Source organism: Miniopterus schreibersii, assembly GCF_964146895.1.
Source record: "Miniopterus schreibersii genome assembly, chromosome: 4".
Classification (NCBI taxonomy): domain Eukaryota; kingdom Metazoa; phylum Chordata; class Mammalia; order Chiroptera; family Miniopteridae; genus Miniopterus; species Miniopterus schreibersii.
This window is the reverse complement of record NC_138105.1, coordinates 66,865,918-66,879,766: the sequence shown is the minus strand read 5'-3', so window position 1 is coordinate 66,879,766 and position 13,849 is coordinate 66,865,918. Positions and strand designations below refer to the sequence as shown.

General features: G+C 46.6%; 1 protein-coding gene across 6 annotated transcripts in view; it reads right to left on the bottom strand.

Moving 5' to 3' along the window:
• Window positions 1-4,615: 4,615 nt before the first annotated feature.
• The window catches only part of UHRF1 (ubiquitin like with PHD and ring finger domains 1), a 38,208-nt gene continuing 28,974 nt past the window's right edge, over window positions 4,616-13,849 (bottom strand). For 4 of the 6 annotated variants that reach the window (XM_081135961.1, XM_081135964.1, XM_081135959.1 and 1 more), the window contains 3 exons: window positions 11,781-12,173; window positions 9,419-9,517; window positions 4,616-6,062 (listed from right to left, as the gene is read on the bottom strand). In XM_081135961.1, coding sequence (XP_080992087.1) covers window positions 5,916-6,062; window positions 9,419-9,517; window positions 11,781-12,173 — 639 coding nt within the window. In that variant the 3' untranslated portion in view covers window positions 4,616-5,915. The remainder of the gene's footprint in view (window positions 6,063-9,418; window positions 9,518-11,780; window positions 12,174-13,849) is intronic. The other 2 variants (XM_081135963.1, XM_081135962.1) reach the window with 1 other exon arrangement.

Below are 13,849 nucleotides of genomic sequence, written 5' to 3'. Positions count from 1 at the left end.
GCCCTCCGCTAGCGCCCCGGGCGGGGCTTATAAGGACGCGCGCCAGCCCCGCCCCGGCTACCATTGGCCCCCGAGCCCACGCCCGCGCTCCCATTGGTTGTCGCTGACAGCTCCGCCCCTCCCCTCAACCGGGCCGATCAACACTGCACGGGCCGCCTCCCGCAAGCGTCGATTGGGCGGGCGCAGGAGCCGGATTCGCCTCCTTATTGGCCGGCAGGCGGGGACACGCCAGCGCCTACCCACGTGCCCGCTGACCGGCTTTATTTTTATTGGTGGCAATACACGCCAGTCAAGGCTGTCGCGACCAACCGGACAGCGGCTGGGCCTCGGATTGACAAGGACGCTTCGGGATCGCAAGGGAACAAGCGAGTATTGGCTTGCGCGGTCAGCCTAAGACGCGGGCTGGCTGAAGCCGTTGCCAATCACGGTTCAGGCCCGCCCTGGTTATCAAGCAGCAGCTGAGTACGTGAGACCCTGCACAACATCAGCACCGGGTCAGGGAGGCGTGGCGATGGGGTTGCAGACCCGTAGCCGGAATTTGGGCGCAGAGTTCCCCAATTCAAAAAGTCCCCAGTTAGAAAGCATAGCCCCAACGCATTCCATTTTGCAAAGTTGGAGAACCTGAGAACTGGAGAAATAAAAAATCAAGCCGCAAACGCGTCTCCCCTCCGCCCCCGACAAAATTTAACCAAGTTCATTTCCATCACAATCAACAAACCTTTGCAAAGGATGCAAGGCCTCCAGATAAAGTTAGGTGCCTTCCCCGACCCCCCTAAAACTTAGGGGGGGACGAGGAGTTTGGTGCTACCTGACCTAGGTGCGAAGCTCAGCTGGGCTCCACGCCTAGCCGTGGGTGGCCTCCAGCGAAGTAACTTCGCTAGGCCTGTTTTCCGCTGTGAAATCGATATGATGGTCACACACACACACCATTGTCTGCCCCTCTCCTAAGAATGATGCCTGAATTAAGTGGGAGGTTTGAATTAATGTAAAAGGTTTGAACATGTGACTTCGCACAGTGAACATTTAATTAAGGTTTGCTATTGTCATCATCATTATTAATTGCATATCAGAAAGGGCTGTGGGCACGCCCCCACTTCGCAGGGAGCCATATAAACCAGACAAGTGTACGTTTTCCAGTAACATTTTCAGTACATCTACACTATATTCCTGGAGTTCATGTACCCTGAGAAAGGGTCCGGAGCTTACACGGTTCAAAGATGCTTGTTGTAGTTACTGTATACAATTGTTTACCATGCGTTTGTTCTAAATATCCATCCCTGAGGGACAAGTAACTTGTGGCAGAGGGTAGTGTGGAATACTAACTATGTAGCAATGAAAAGGAAGGTAGATCTACATGTGCTGTCCTGAAATGATCCCCCACAGATGTGACAGAGCAGCTGCCGAGGTACCCAGAATTCTGTATCCAACCTATGAAAACAAATGCACAGAAACCAATGTCATGTGGCTTCTATGGGGCACATACCTGTGTCAACATGCAGAAAAAGGCCATCCTCAAACAGAAAGAACTAAATCTTCGGAAAGAGGAGAGATCCATGTTGGTTAAATAAATAAATAAATAAATAAATAAATAAATAAATAGCAAAAAGGTAGTTGGTGAGGGCTTGGATCTATTCTGGGGTGTTTTTAATCCTCCTGGGATCATATTCATATAATCCTCATGTAGTTACAATTTAACTTTAAAAATAGGAAATAGTAGCTGCCCCCCAAGGAACTCCCTAACCAGTGGGAAAGACAGACACACACCTACACACGAGCCTTTTTTTCCCCCTACTTCCAAGTTTACCATATAGTAAGAGAGTGAATTACAGGTGTTTGGATTTCCAACTCTGAAATTTTGATTTCTTAATTGGGGCACCTAAATAAGTTGTCAACTTTCTTATTTTGCTTACGGTGATATTTTTTAATGCCATCTATTAAGTTAAAAAACATTAACAACTCTAGAATCTAAACAGTAGGTATATTTGAAGATTCACTACAATTCTTCCAACTTTTCTGTTTAAAAGTTTTCATGATAAAATGTTAGTAAAACATATAATCACTATCATTTTTTAAAAGTGTCATGCACAGCCCAGCCGGGCGTGGCTCAGTGGTTGAGCATCGACCTAGGATCTAGGCGATCGGGGTTCAATTCCCGGTCAGGGCACATGCCTGGTTGCGGGCTTGATCAATGACTCTCTCATCATTGATGTTTCTCTCTCTCTCTGCCTCTCCTTTCCTCTCTCTGAAATCAATAAAGATATATTTTTTAAACAAATTTTTTTAAGTGTCATGCACAGTAGGAAGGATACACTCCCAGAATTCTCCGATGGACAAATTAGTTTAAGGAAAACACATAATTGCTTTTTTTTTTCCCCCACATCTTTGCAGACAGGTGCAAATCTCATGACTGGGGATCTCTCCCTAAACAAGGCCAGGAGGTGCACTGACACTGGCCTTCAAACAGCCTGATCATTTTTTTACATACCTGGTCTTCACCTTCCCCAGTGGGTAAGGTGTGGAGCTGAGATTCTCAAGCTTTGCAGACCACTCCCACTTCCAGGTGTCTGAGTTGAATAGAATTGAATAGAAAGATACGTCCTGTTTTTTTAAAAAAAATACATTTGGGGAAGGAATTCTAACACTCCAAAACTTCAAGCAGATGTCGCTATACACATGTAGCATGTTTCACATTTATGAACACAGACACAAATATGCAAACACCAGACCATGGTACACATGCTTGTTTACTAAGGTGCTAAACAAAGTGGCTACTTGATAAATGAACTGTAATCAATAGGAAACAGGGCACAAGGCAGAATATACAGCTCTGTTCCAATTTTGTTCTTTAAATTTACATATAAAACAAATATATAAATATACATATGTCTCACCTGCAAAACAGTTGAGTCAAAACTGTATCAGAGGGCTGTTCTGAGGTTGAGAATTATAGTACCGACACATATACATGTACAAAGAAAGCCTGAAAATGGTAACCCTCTGGGTGGCAGGGCTATGTATTTTGAATTTTTATTTATGTAGTCAGTTTCCAAGTGTTCTAAAGGAATTGTGTATTAATTTTATAACTTGAGATGAAGGGAAAAAAGGAAGTTCTACATTAAAAAGTCAACCAGATGGATTGAAAAATGTGGTCCATCCACACAGTGGAGTATCACTCAGCCATGAAAAGGAGTCAAGCACTGGCCCTCCCTACATGAATAAACCTTGAAAACATGAGACCACAAAAGACCAATTATTCCATGATTCCATCCATATGAAATGTCCAAAACAGGCAAATCCAGAGTGGATTCATGGGTGTGGGGCTGGGGGGGGGTTGCTTTTGGGGTGATGAGAACCTTCTGGAAATAGTGGTGGTCACACAATTCTGTGAACATGCTAAAAAACTGCTGAACTGTACTTTAAATGGGTAGACTTTATGACAACATGAAATGTATTTCAATAAAGCCATTTAAAAATTTTATTTAATCTACCAGGAAAGAAATATGCCTAATATTGTGATTTCTACATAGTGGTTCCACGAATATACTTTTCAGGGTTTTGCCCATTTTTAACAATGACATTGTTAACTTTGAAAATGAAACACCCCCCAAATTCCACAATCTTGACAATGAACCCTCCTCAGTGTGTTCTGTCCCCAGTGTAGGACCCACTCGGGTACCCACTGTGGACTTGCTTCCATTCCTCATTGCTATCTTTCCTATTTTTATTTCATATCCACACATGACCTACTTTTGACATATAATTTGCATACTGTACAATTCAACCATTCGAAGTATACATTCAATGGACTATATTATATCTACAGATATGTGCAACCATCACCAGATTTAGAACATTTTCATCACCCCAAAAACCCTGCACCCTTCAGCTAACACCCCCTCCCCCCTGCCAGCCCCCAGCATTACTAATCTGTCTCCATGGATCCCTGTATTGGATATTTCATATGAAATCATGTATGATCATTGTGACTGCTTTCTTGTACTTAGTATGTTTTCAAGAACACTCTTGACACATTTTTAAGGACCGAAGAGGTAGAACTTTTTTATTAAATCAGATCTGCCGATGTCATTACCTGACCATCAGTAAAAGGAGCCAGATAATATGTCGATGTAAATAAAAGCCTCTGCAGAATTCAACACTAGTACCGTCCCTCATCCTTGGCCTGACTTCTGCTGGAAATAGCATTTCAGATAGTCAGTCCCCGCACCCAGGTATGCTCAAATTTCCCCAGGCCTGCAGACAACCCCCTTCTAGGGTCATTCAACTTCTTGACTAATGATTCAAGCTAGTGACAATGACTCACAGCCCACACTGGTCTCCCAGTGGGGACAACTGCAACCTAGGTTTCCTTGAATGGAAATGGAGACAGTAGCACCTTAGTGAGATTAAGGACTGCCCCCATTCAAACCCTCCTGAGCAGCAGTTAGAACCACTGCCCATCATTTTGATCTTCTAGGTCTGTTTTCTCATCTGTAAAGTGGGGATGATGCTACCTGCCTAGTCTGTCTCCTGGGGTTTTTGTGAAGAGAAAATAATAGGAAAAGAAGTGCCTGGTGGGCTACAACGCAATGTACAAATAGGAGAAGACAAAACCAAATGCATCTGTAAAAGACATTTATTCTGAAAATCTAAAATCTGGACAAAAAATATTGAACTTTTTAGAAAATGCCTACACAGGATTTTGTCATTTCTTCCTAATACATTAACAACCTAATAACAAAGAGAGAAAAAACTTTCAAACAATATTGCTCCAGTTTGTCTGCAGTAATGTGATTTAAAATATCCCTGTTCTATTGAGGTATAAGCTGCAAACTTTGGTAAAGTTTGTAGAAAAATTAACAAATAATTCCAAAAAATACAAAAAAAATCCCTAAGTTATAGATTTCTTGGTACATATACAGTAACTACAAAACATTTCATTTAGAAAAAGTATTTATTTTAAAAACAAATTCCCTCTTGTAATTCTCAATTGGCGAGTTAAAAATTCAATGTAAAGGAAGAAAACTCAACCTATCCCCAAACACCCAGTTTTGGAAAGAACTGGTTGGCCAATCTGAGAATCTGGTTGGCATTTTCAATAATTCAGTGCTAAAAAAAGAGCCCTGTGTTAAGAAAGAAAGAAAGAAAGAACCAAAGGCACTTGAACATGGCTTAGTGCATCTGCTTCTGCGGCGTTCCAGATCGGACAGCGTTTGGCTGCACACCCAGCCCCACATAGGAGAGTCCAGCGGAGGTAGCTTCTGTGTGGCCTCAACTCTGCTCAAGGGACACAGGTCTCTGCTTGTGGGTCTTAACCACAGAAGCCGACAGGTGGTAGATGGCTTTGAGGCCAGAGTTTAAACTGGACTGAATGGGTTTTTTTCCTTTTTCCCTTTCAACGTCCTGAGGGATGACAGCGGGGCCATGTCACACCCAGAGCCACCATCAAGTACCACCCTGCTGGGTTTTGGCGATGAAATGCTGTCAGGAGGTGCGCTCGCTTTCAGCTTTGGGAGCCAAGCCCACACACCTGGAAAAGATTGTTCTAGGCAGTCAATGCCTTCCTGCAGGAACCTCTGAGAACCTGATGATGGGAACATAGTAGCCTTCAGGCCAAGTAATTTCTAATTTCATATTCGGGGGGGGGGGGGGAGTTGGTGTTTTGCTGATACACTGCAGGCTTTATATATTTTTAAAAACAAAGATGAAACACTGAGCAGTCTAACTTTCTTTCTTTCTTTGAGCCATAATACAAATTCCTAAAAATTTATAGATTAAAAAAACAAAACCAGGAAGACAAGGCTTTTTAGGAAGTAGAGGAAAAACTACATATTTAAGTTAAGCCCACTAAAAACAAGAGGGGCCAAGGATGCCTCTGATGCGTTTTTTAAAAACGCCCGGCGAGAAGTGCTTGTGAATCACCGTCCATTGCCATAGCCGGGGAAGAGCTGGTTGAGGACTGCCTGCAGCGGCTGGTTCACCTGCATGGCGTAGCTCCGGCCCAGATCATAGCGGCAGGCGGGGCAGCTGAACACCTGGGCCCTGAAGGATCTATCCAGGCAATCCTAAGAGAGAGTGGGGAGGCGAGACATTCCGTTCACGTCAGCAGGGCCACTCCTGGCCACCCACTCTCCCCACTGCCAGAGTTGAGAGCAATTACTAACTTCTCATGGGGTCCAGAGGCCCCTCCTGATCCTCAATCTCACTTTCTACCACTCACTGCCCATTGCCAGCCTGACCTCCCCAGAGAACTCATCCTGGCCCCCAGGCCTTGACACTTACGGGTTATACTGCCTAACAGGCTCTCTCTGTCACTCATGCCTTGGCGCAGGTCACCTCCTCAGAGGACCCTTCCCTGACATCCCTGGACTATCAAAAGAAGGCCCACTGCATTCAGTACTTTCATCTCCCCAGTTTGCCTTAAAACAGCACCTTCTGCCTTCTGGCATTGTTTTGTTTACTAACATGTTTATCTCTAACAGGTCAGACACTCCCTGTGATTTGGAGCTTTCTTATAGGCCCATCCAGCACCAAGCATAGGACAAGACACATAGTAGATGACAGATAAATAAGCATCAATGAGAATAAAGGGGGAAAGGAAGGAACTCTGGCATTGAGCCTGACTTCTGGCTTCCAATTAACCAGGCAGAGACAGAGCTACGAAGCGGACAGGCCCTGAGGAGCCAACTTCCCAATCAGAGAAACAGGGAAGACAAAACCCACCTGGGCAGAGACAATGGACACAGGTACACAGACACCTGCACAGGTGTGCACTCCTGAAGGATCACATCAGGCAACTGGGTAAGGGAGTGAATGTGAACACAATGGAAAGTCGGCTAACGCCACGGCACATTCAACCATGAATGCACGCTGAGGCTTTTGTTTCCTATTTTTTAAATTCCTGAATTATTTTTTCAATATAAAGTTTATAGCCCTGATTCCAGAGACAAAAGGTAGCTCTTTCTGCTCAACACACCTAAGACTCGGGTCCACGTTTAAAAATCAGGTTCTGGATCACTGCATGATTCACAGCATCCAAAAGGTGGAAATAACCCATGTCCACCAACAGATGAATGATACAGAGAATGCAGCCCATCCAAACAATAGAGTAGTATCTGACCTTAAAAAGCAAATTCTGACACATGCTACAACGTGGATAAACCTTGAGGACATTGTGCTCAGTGAGAGAAGCCAGACACAAAAGAATAAATACTCTAGGAGGTCCCTAGAAGAGTCAGGTCCAGAGACAGAAAGTAGATGGTGGGCGCCAGGGGCTGGGGAGGGGGCTGGAGCTGGTGTTTAATGGGGACAGAGTTTCAGTTGGAGAAGATGGAGAACTCTGGAGATGGACAGTGGGGAAGGTTACACAGCAATGTGAATATACTTAATACTACTGGACTATACACTTAAAAAAGGTTAGGATGACAAATTTTATGTTATGTGTATTTTGCTACAATAAAATAATTTCATGAAATTTAAAAATCAGGTGCTGGGACATCAGGGTGGAGGGTTATTTTCCCATAAACCTTCACATGCTGATGTTCTGGGAGATGTAACTACAGTTGTATGGACAGACGGGGCAGATACATAAATGTCGGTACCCTCTTCCTTCACAGCCTTGGCATTTAAAAAAATAAATTTTTTTATTTTTTGAGAGAGAGAGAAAGGGAGATGGACAGAGAGAGAGAGAAACACCAATGTGAGAGAGAAGCATCAACAGGCTGCCTCCAGCAAGGACCCCAATGGGATTGACCCCACAATCCAGGCATGTGCCCTGACCGGGAATCAAACCAGCGACCTTTTGGTGCATGGGACGATGCTCAACCAACTGAGCCACACCGCCCAGGGCAGCCTTGGAACTTAATGACACATATGACTGACCCCTGAGATGTTTGGTCCCTGAAACCTCATCAATCTAGTCCATTTCTGCAGTGCTAGCCAGGCTGACCTTTTGCAAGCTCCCCCTGCATCTCATGCCCCCCTCTGCATGGTTGCCTAGAGCACTAGAGCACATGTCACCTACAGCCAGAAGCAGGCCAGGAAGGTGCTGCTATGCCCCGTTTCACTGAGGGGTAACTGAGGCTTGGAGAGTTAAGCGGCTTTCCAAGGCTAGGAGGGACAGAGCTGGGGGGAGGGTCAAACCCTGGCTGCTGATTCCAAAGCCCTCATCTAACCACCGTCCCCCAATCCCGAGCCTCTCCTCCAGGTCACAGAGCTGAAGGAACACCGTCAGCCCAAGAGCAGAAAAGTGAAGGTCTGACCCTGACAGCCAAACGACCAAACTGCTTAATGTTCTCTCAGCCCCTCCCTTAGTGTGACAGCTGAGAAACTAAGACAGTCCCAAGGAAGGGAGCCAGGACGGAGAACAAAATCGCCAGCAGCTCAGAGACAAGGGTGACCAAGAAGCTGGGATAGTCCCTTCTAACACCATCTGCCTGCACTGCCCATAAATTCCTAATGACAGACTTCGGCCAGAAAACACTGCAAAGAAACCAGCTACACAGGCCAGTGATTCCCAACTGGATGATTCTGTCCCCAGGTAACACTGGGCCATGTCTGGGGACATCTGTGGTTGTCATGACTGGGGGAGCAAGTGGGTGGGGACCAGGGAGGCTATTCAACCCTCACAATGCCCAGAACGCCCCGCCCACCCCAAGAATGTTCCAGCTCCAATGTCCGCAGTGCCAGGGGGAGACCCTGGTCTAGTCTAAACTCAGCTCTCCATCTCTCTTTCAATCATATTGTTTTTCTCCTGAGACTGACCACCACGCAGAACCTACGGCTCCCCTCCCAGCCCTAAGTCCCATACAGGCCCCAGCTGTTCAGACATGACTGCCTGTCCAGACTTCTGCACATGCCATTCTGCCTGCATGGAATGCTTCCTGCCGGAGGCCCTCTTTAGGTGACAGGCTAAGGTCCCCTCCTCCAGGAAGCCTTCCTTCTGCTCCTCTAGCAGACAAGCACCTCATGCCTCTAATGCCTGCTTTATAGTCATTTATTATGACCACGCCTCAGCCCAGGACTGCCGTCTGTCCTCTCCCACCCTGGACCCCCAGGTATTTGAGAGATTGGGGGAGAGTGTTCCAGAGGGAGGAGAGAGCCAGCCAATGCACAGCAGAGGACAGTATGACTGGAATCATGAGACAGTGACACTGGAGTGCCAGGTGGCCCAGGTGGCTGGGGCAAGGAGTTGGCATTTGATTCCATAGCACCAGGGAGGCACAGGAGGGTAGGGATCAGGGAAGTGGGACAATGGGATCCTTCGATATGCGGGAAGACAACTATAATCAAGGCTACTCGGAAAAGAGACGATGAGGCCCTGCAAAGGGCCAGGAGCCAGGAGTGTGCAGAAGCCAAGCCAACAAGCCCATACTATGTGCTGGGTGTGTGGCAGCCCAGCTCCTGTATCCACTCCTCTCACCTTGCACACGTTGTGTTGGCACACGGTTGTGATCGGGCGGAACACCAGCTCCTGGCAGCAAATACACTGAAACATTTCTTCCACTTTACTCAGGAATTTCTGAAATCAGAAAAGAGGGTGCATGAGACCAGCAGAGCCTTACACCAGAATGAACAATCACGTTGATGAAATCCTCAGAAAACGGGGCTCCCTGCTAGGGCCTCACCCTGGGTCCTACCCCCACCCCAGGAGACAGGAAAGCTTGTGATCCCCATTAAGATGAAAAAGCAGAGGCCCACACAGGTGCAGGCCTTGCCCAGGACCTGGCAATGGGCATAGCCGCCCAGGGTCAGCCTCAGTGGTACTGAGTGGGAAGCCCAGGGTTGGGGTCAAGAGCAGGCTTTATCTAAGGGGGTGAATCTGGATCACTCAGTAAATAATGCTGAGCACCTTCTGTGTGCTGCCCAGGTGCCAGGGTCCAGCAGAGGATTAAACAGAAGAACTCACCCTGGCCAGAGTGGCTCCGTGGTTAGAGCGTTGGCCCACGCACCAAAGGGTCTTGTGCGGGAGGCAACCAATCAATGTGTCTCTCTCACACTGATGTTTCTCTCTCTCTCCCCTCCCTCCCTTCCACTCTCTTTAGAAATCGATGGAAAAAACATCCTTGGATGAGGATTAACAACAAAACAACAGGAGAACCCTACGCCCTCATGGAGCTTGGAGCCCCATGGGGGTTAGGGGAGGCAAAGATAAAACAGGAAAAGACAAAAATGTCACAACAGTGCTGGGAAGTACAGTGGGGAGCCGGGGAGGGGCCAACCCAAAATGCACGAGGTCAGAGAACACTGTGGAGAAGGTGACCTGAAGGACCTGTGCCCGGCTAAATCATAGCCCCCAAAATGCCACACCTGAACCCCTGGATCAGTGTTTATGTTCCTTTCCATAGCAAAAGAAACTGCAGATAGAATTAAATTGAGGACCCTGAGATAGGACTACATTAAACTACAAAAGGTTTTGCACAGCAAAGAAAACCATCAACAAAACTAAAAGACAATCTACTGAATGTGAGAAGATATTCACCAACAATACATATGATAAGGGGTTAACATCCAAAATATATACGTCAAGAACTCACCAACTTAACACCAAAAGACAAATAATCCAGTTTAAAAATGCAGAGGACCTAAATAGACATTTCTCCAAAGAGGACCTACAGATGGCCAATAGACATGTGAAAAGATGCTCAACGTCACTAATCATCAGAAATGCAAATTAACCACAAGGAGATATCACCTCACACCTGTCAGAATGGCTACCATCAATAAATCAACAAGCAACAAGGGTTGGTAAGGATGCAGAGAAAAGGGAATCCTTGTGCACTGTTGTTACCAACAACATGCATATGGATGCAGACACCACAGAAAACAGTATGGAGTTTCCTCAAAAAATTTTAAAACTAGAACTACCATATGACCCAGCAATCCCAGTTCTGGATACAGGCAGCCCCCAACTTATGATGGCCCAACTTAAAATTTTTCAACTTTGCAATGGTATAAGAGCGATACCCATTCACAGTAGAAACTGTACTTTGAATTTTGAATTTTTATCTTGTCCTGGGCTAGTGATATACAGTCTGATACTTGCCCAGGGTGCTGGGCAGCGGCAGCAAGAGGATTTTGCCCAACTGGAAGCTAATATATGTGTTCTGAGCACATTCACAGTAGGCTGGGCTAGATGTATCAAATGCACATGATTTATGATGGATTTATTGGGACAAAACCCCACCGTAAATCAAGGAACATCTATATATGTCCAATAGAATTGAAAGCAAAGACAAGAAGAGATGGTTGCACACCTGTGCACATAGCAGCATGATTCATGATGGACAAAAGATGGAAACCACCCAACTGTCCACTGACATGACGGACACACAGAATGTGGTCCTTGCAGACGATGGAATATTATTCAGCCTTAAAAAGGACATTGACACCTGCTACAGTGTGGATGAACCTTGAGGACATTATGCTGAGTAAAGCCAGCCAGACGCAAAAGGACAAATACTCTGTGATTCTATTTACAGAAGGTCCCTAGAGGAGTCAGATCCATAGAGACAGGAGGTAGATGGCGGGAGCCAGGGGCTAGGGGAGGGTCATGAGGAAGGAGTATATAATGGGGACAGTATCAGTTTGGGAAGATCATGAAGTTCTGGAGCTAGATGGTGGCGATGGATGCATGACAATGTGAATGTCTTTAATGCCATTGAGCTGTACACCGAAAAATGGTTAAGATGGTGCATTTTATATTATCTCTATTTTGTTGTTATAAAAAGAAGTTGGCAGTGGGCAGTGGGGGGAAGGCCTCCCAGGCCAAATGAGATGCTCACCGGCCCATCCTTGAGCGACTTGAGGATCTCCGTCCACAGCTTGGTGTTGCTCTGGTCCTCCTTGATGAGGCCTTTCTGCTGGGCTGTGAGGCTGTAAGGCTCCACCTTGGTTTTCTTGGGTGACCTTCCCGGGGACCAGGAACCCGTCCTGCCCCCTCCTGAGACAGAGCAGAGTGGTGAGGGCAGGCAAGCCCAGGGCCCATGGACAGGCTGCACACAAGAGAGACACACACCTTCCGACTTGCTCTTCCGTTTGCCCTTCCTGGGGGATGTGAAATCCTCCTCTTCTTCCTCCTCCTCCTCCTCCTCTGTCTCCGCCTCCTCCGCTGTCCTCTTTCTGTTCTCCTTCTCCTTCTCCTTCTTGGCCAGCGCCTCCAGGTAGCCTTCCGGATACTGAGGGGGCCAAGGCACAGGCTGGAGGAACACGCTGGGGCAGTGCGCCTCCTGGGTGACCCAGGTCCCTATGGGGGTTCAGGGACCAGGGACCGCCCCACCCTGACATGTGCCACACTGCCCCATACTTTCTGCCACCTCCCATCTCTCCTCACCTCACAGTCACCCCCTCCCGAGCCCACACCAGCCTTAAAAGCCTTAACTCCTTCTACGTGAAGGAGTGAGGCCTCCGCTCACTCAACCCCTGAGCCTGGGGCAGTAATCTCATCACTGGGCTCACCAAGTATGCAGGGCTAACCTGCCCAGGCCGGGTGAGACTGACGCATTACACAAGATAGTGCAGGTAAAACGCTTAGCATCAGATCCAGCCAATATGATAACCTTATTATCTTTATTATTTCCTTTAAGGGGTAGGCAAACTTTCCCACAAGGGGTCAGGTGGTAAATATATTTCCAAGCTCTGCTATGGCCCAACAGCAGGTAGGGCCTGGTGTGAATGAACGGGTGTGGTTGTTCTCCAAGAAAACTTCATTTGCAAACAACTGCCCCGGGGTCTTAGCTGTTTTCCAACCCCATTTTGATGGCCCTTGGGCTCTAAGTCCGAACAAGCATGACTTGGTTATAAACCTATATCTAAGGCACCTAGAGTCATGTCTGATTCGGAAATATTTCACCAAGAAATCTCCAGCCTTCTTTATTTTTTTAATCCTCGCCCTAGGATATTTTTTCCATTGCTTTTCAGAGAGAGTGGAAGGGAGAGAGGGAGGGAGAGAAAGAGAGAGAAACATCGACATGAGAGAAACAAATGACTGGCTGCTTCCTGCACAAGCCCCAACCAGGGCTGGGGATCGAGCCTGTAACCGAGGTATGTGCCCCTGGCCAGAATCGAACCCTCAACCCCTCAGATCAAGGACTGACACTCTAACCACTGAGCTGAACCCACTAGGGCACCAACCTTCTTTAAAAGAATCACTAAGTTGCAATGGAAACTGAAATCAGAAATAAGTCTGGCAAGCGTTGCCAGTGGTTGAGTGTCAACCCCTGAAGGTTCAATTCCCGGCCGAGTTGCAGGCTCAATCCCCAGTACGGGGCGTGCAGGAGGCAGCCGACTGATGATTCTCTCTCATCGTTGATGTTTTTATTTCTCTCTCCCTCTCCATTCTTCTCTCTGAAATCAATAAAAAAACATTAAAAAAGAAAACAAAAACCCTACTTCCTACCAGATGCTGATGTTCCCATCCCACAGCTAGTTTTCTCCCTAGTTCCTCAGCTTCTGAAATTACCCGTGGTACACACATTAGGTACAAAAGACAACTACTTGTAACCCCCCAGGGGGGTAGGCACTATCAGACTCTCAATGATAATTAAAATGCCTTAAATAGTCCCAAAACAGTTATCAGCTGTTAAAGCACCTCACCATAATGAACAGAAAACACCACAATTACAGTGCCAAAAGCCCAATTGCAGCAGAGGGTGAATTCTCGGAAGATGGAAGATTCCATTTCTGTAAAGCGGCAAGCAATGGCAGGGAGGTACCAATCCTCATCTTTAAACTGACTTCTCTATAGTCCACCAGTTTTGTTGGTTTGTTTCTGGGTTTTTTTGGAGGGAGGGGACATCCCAATTGATTTCAGATAAACCCACCTACTAACAAAGGTAAGACAAGTCTGGATCTC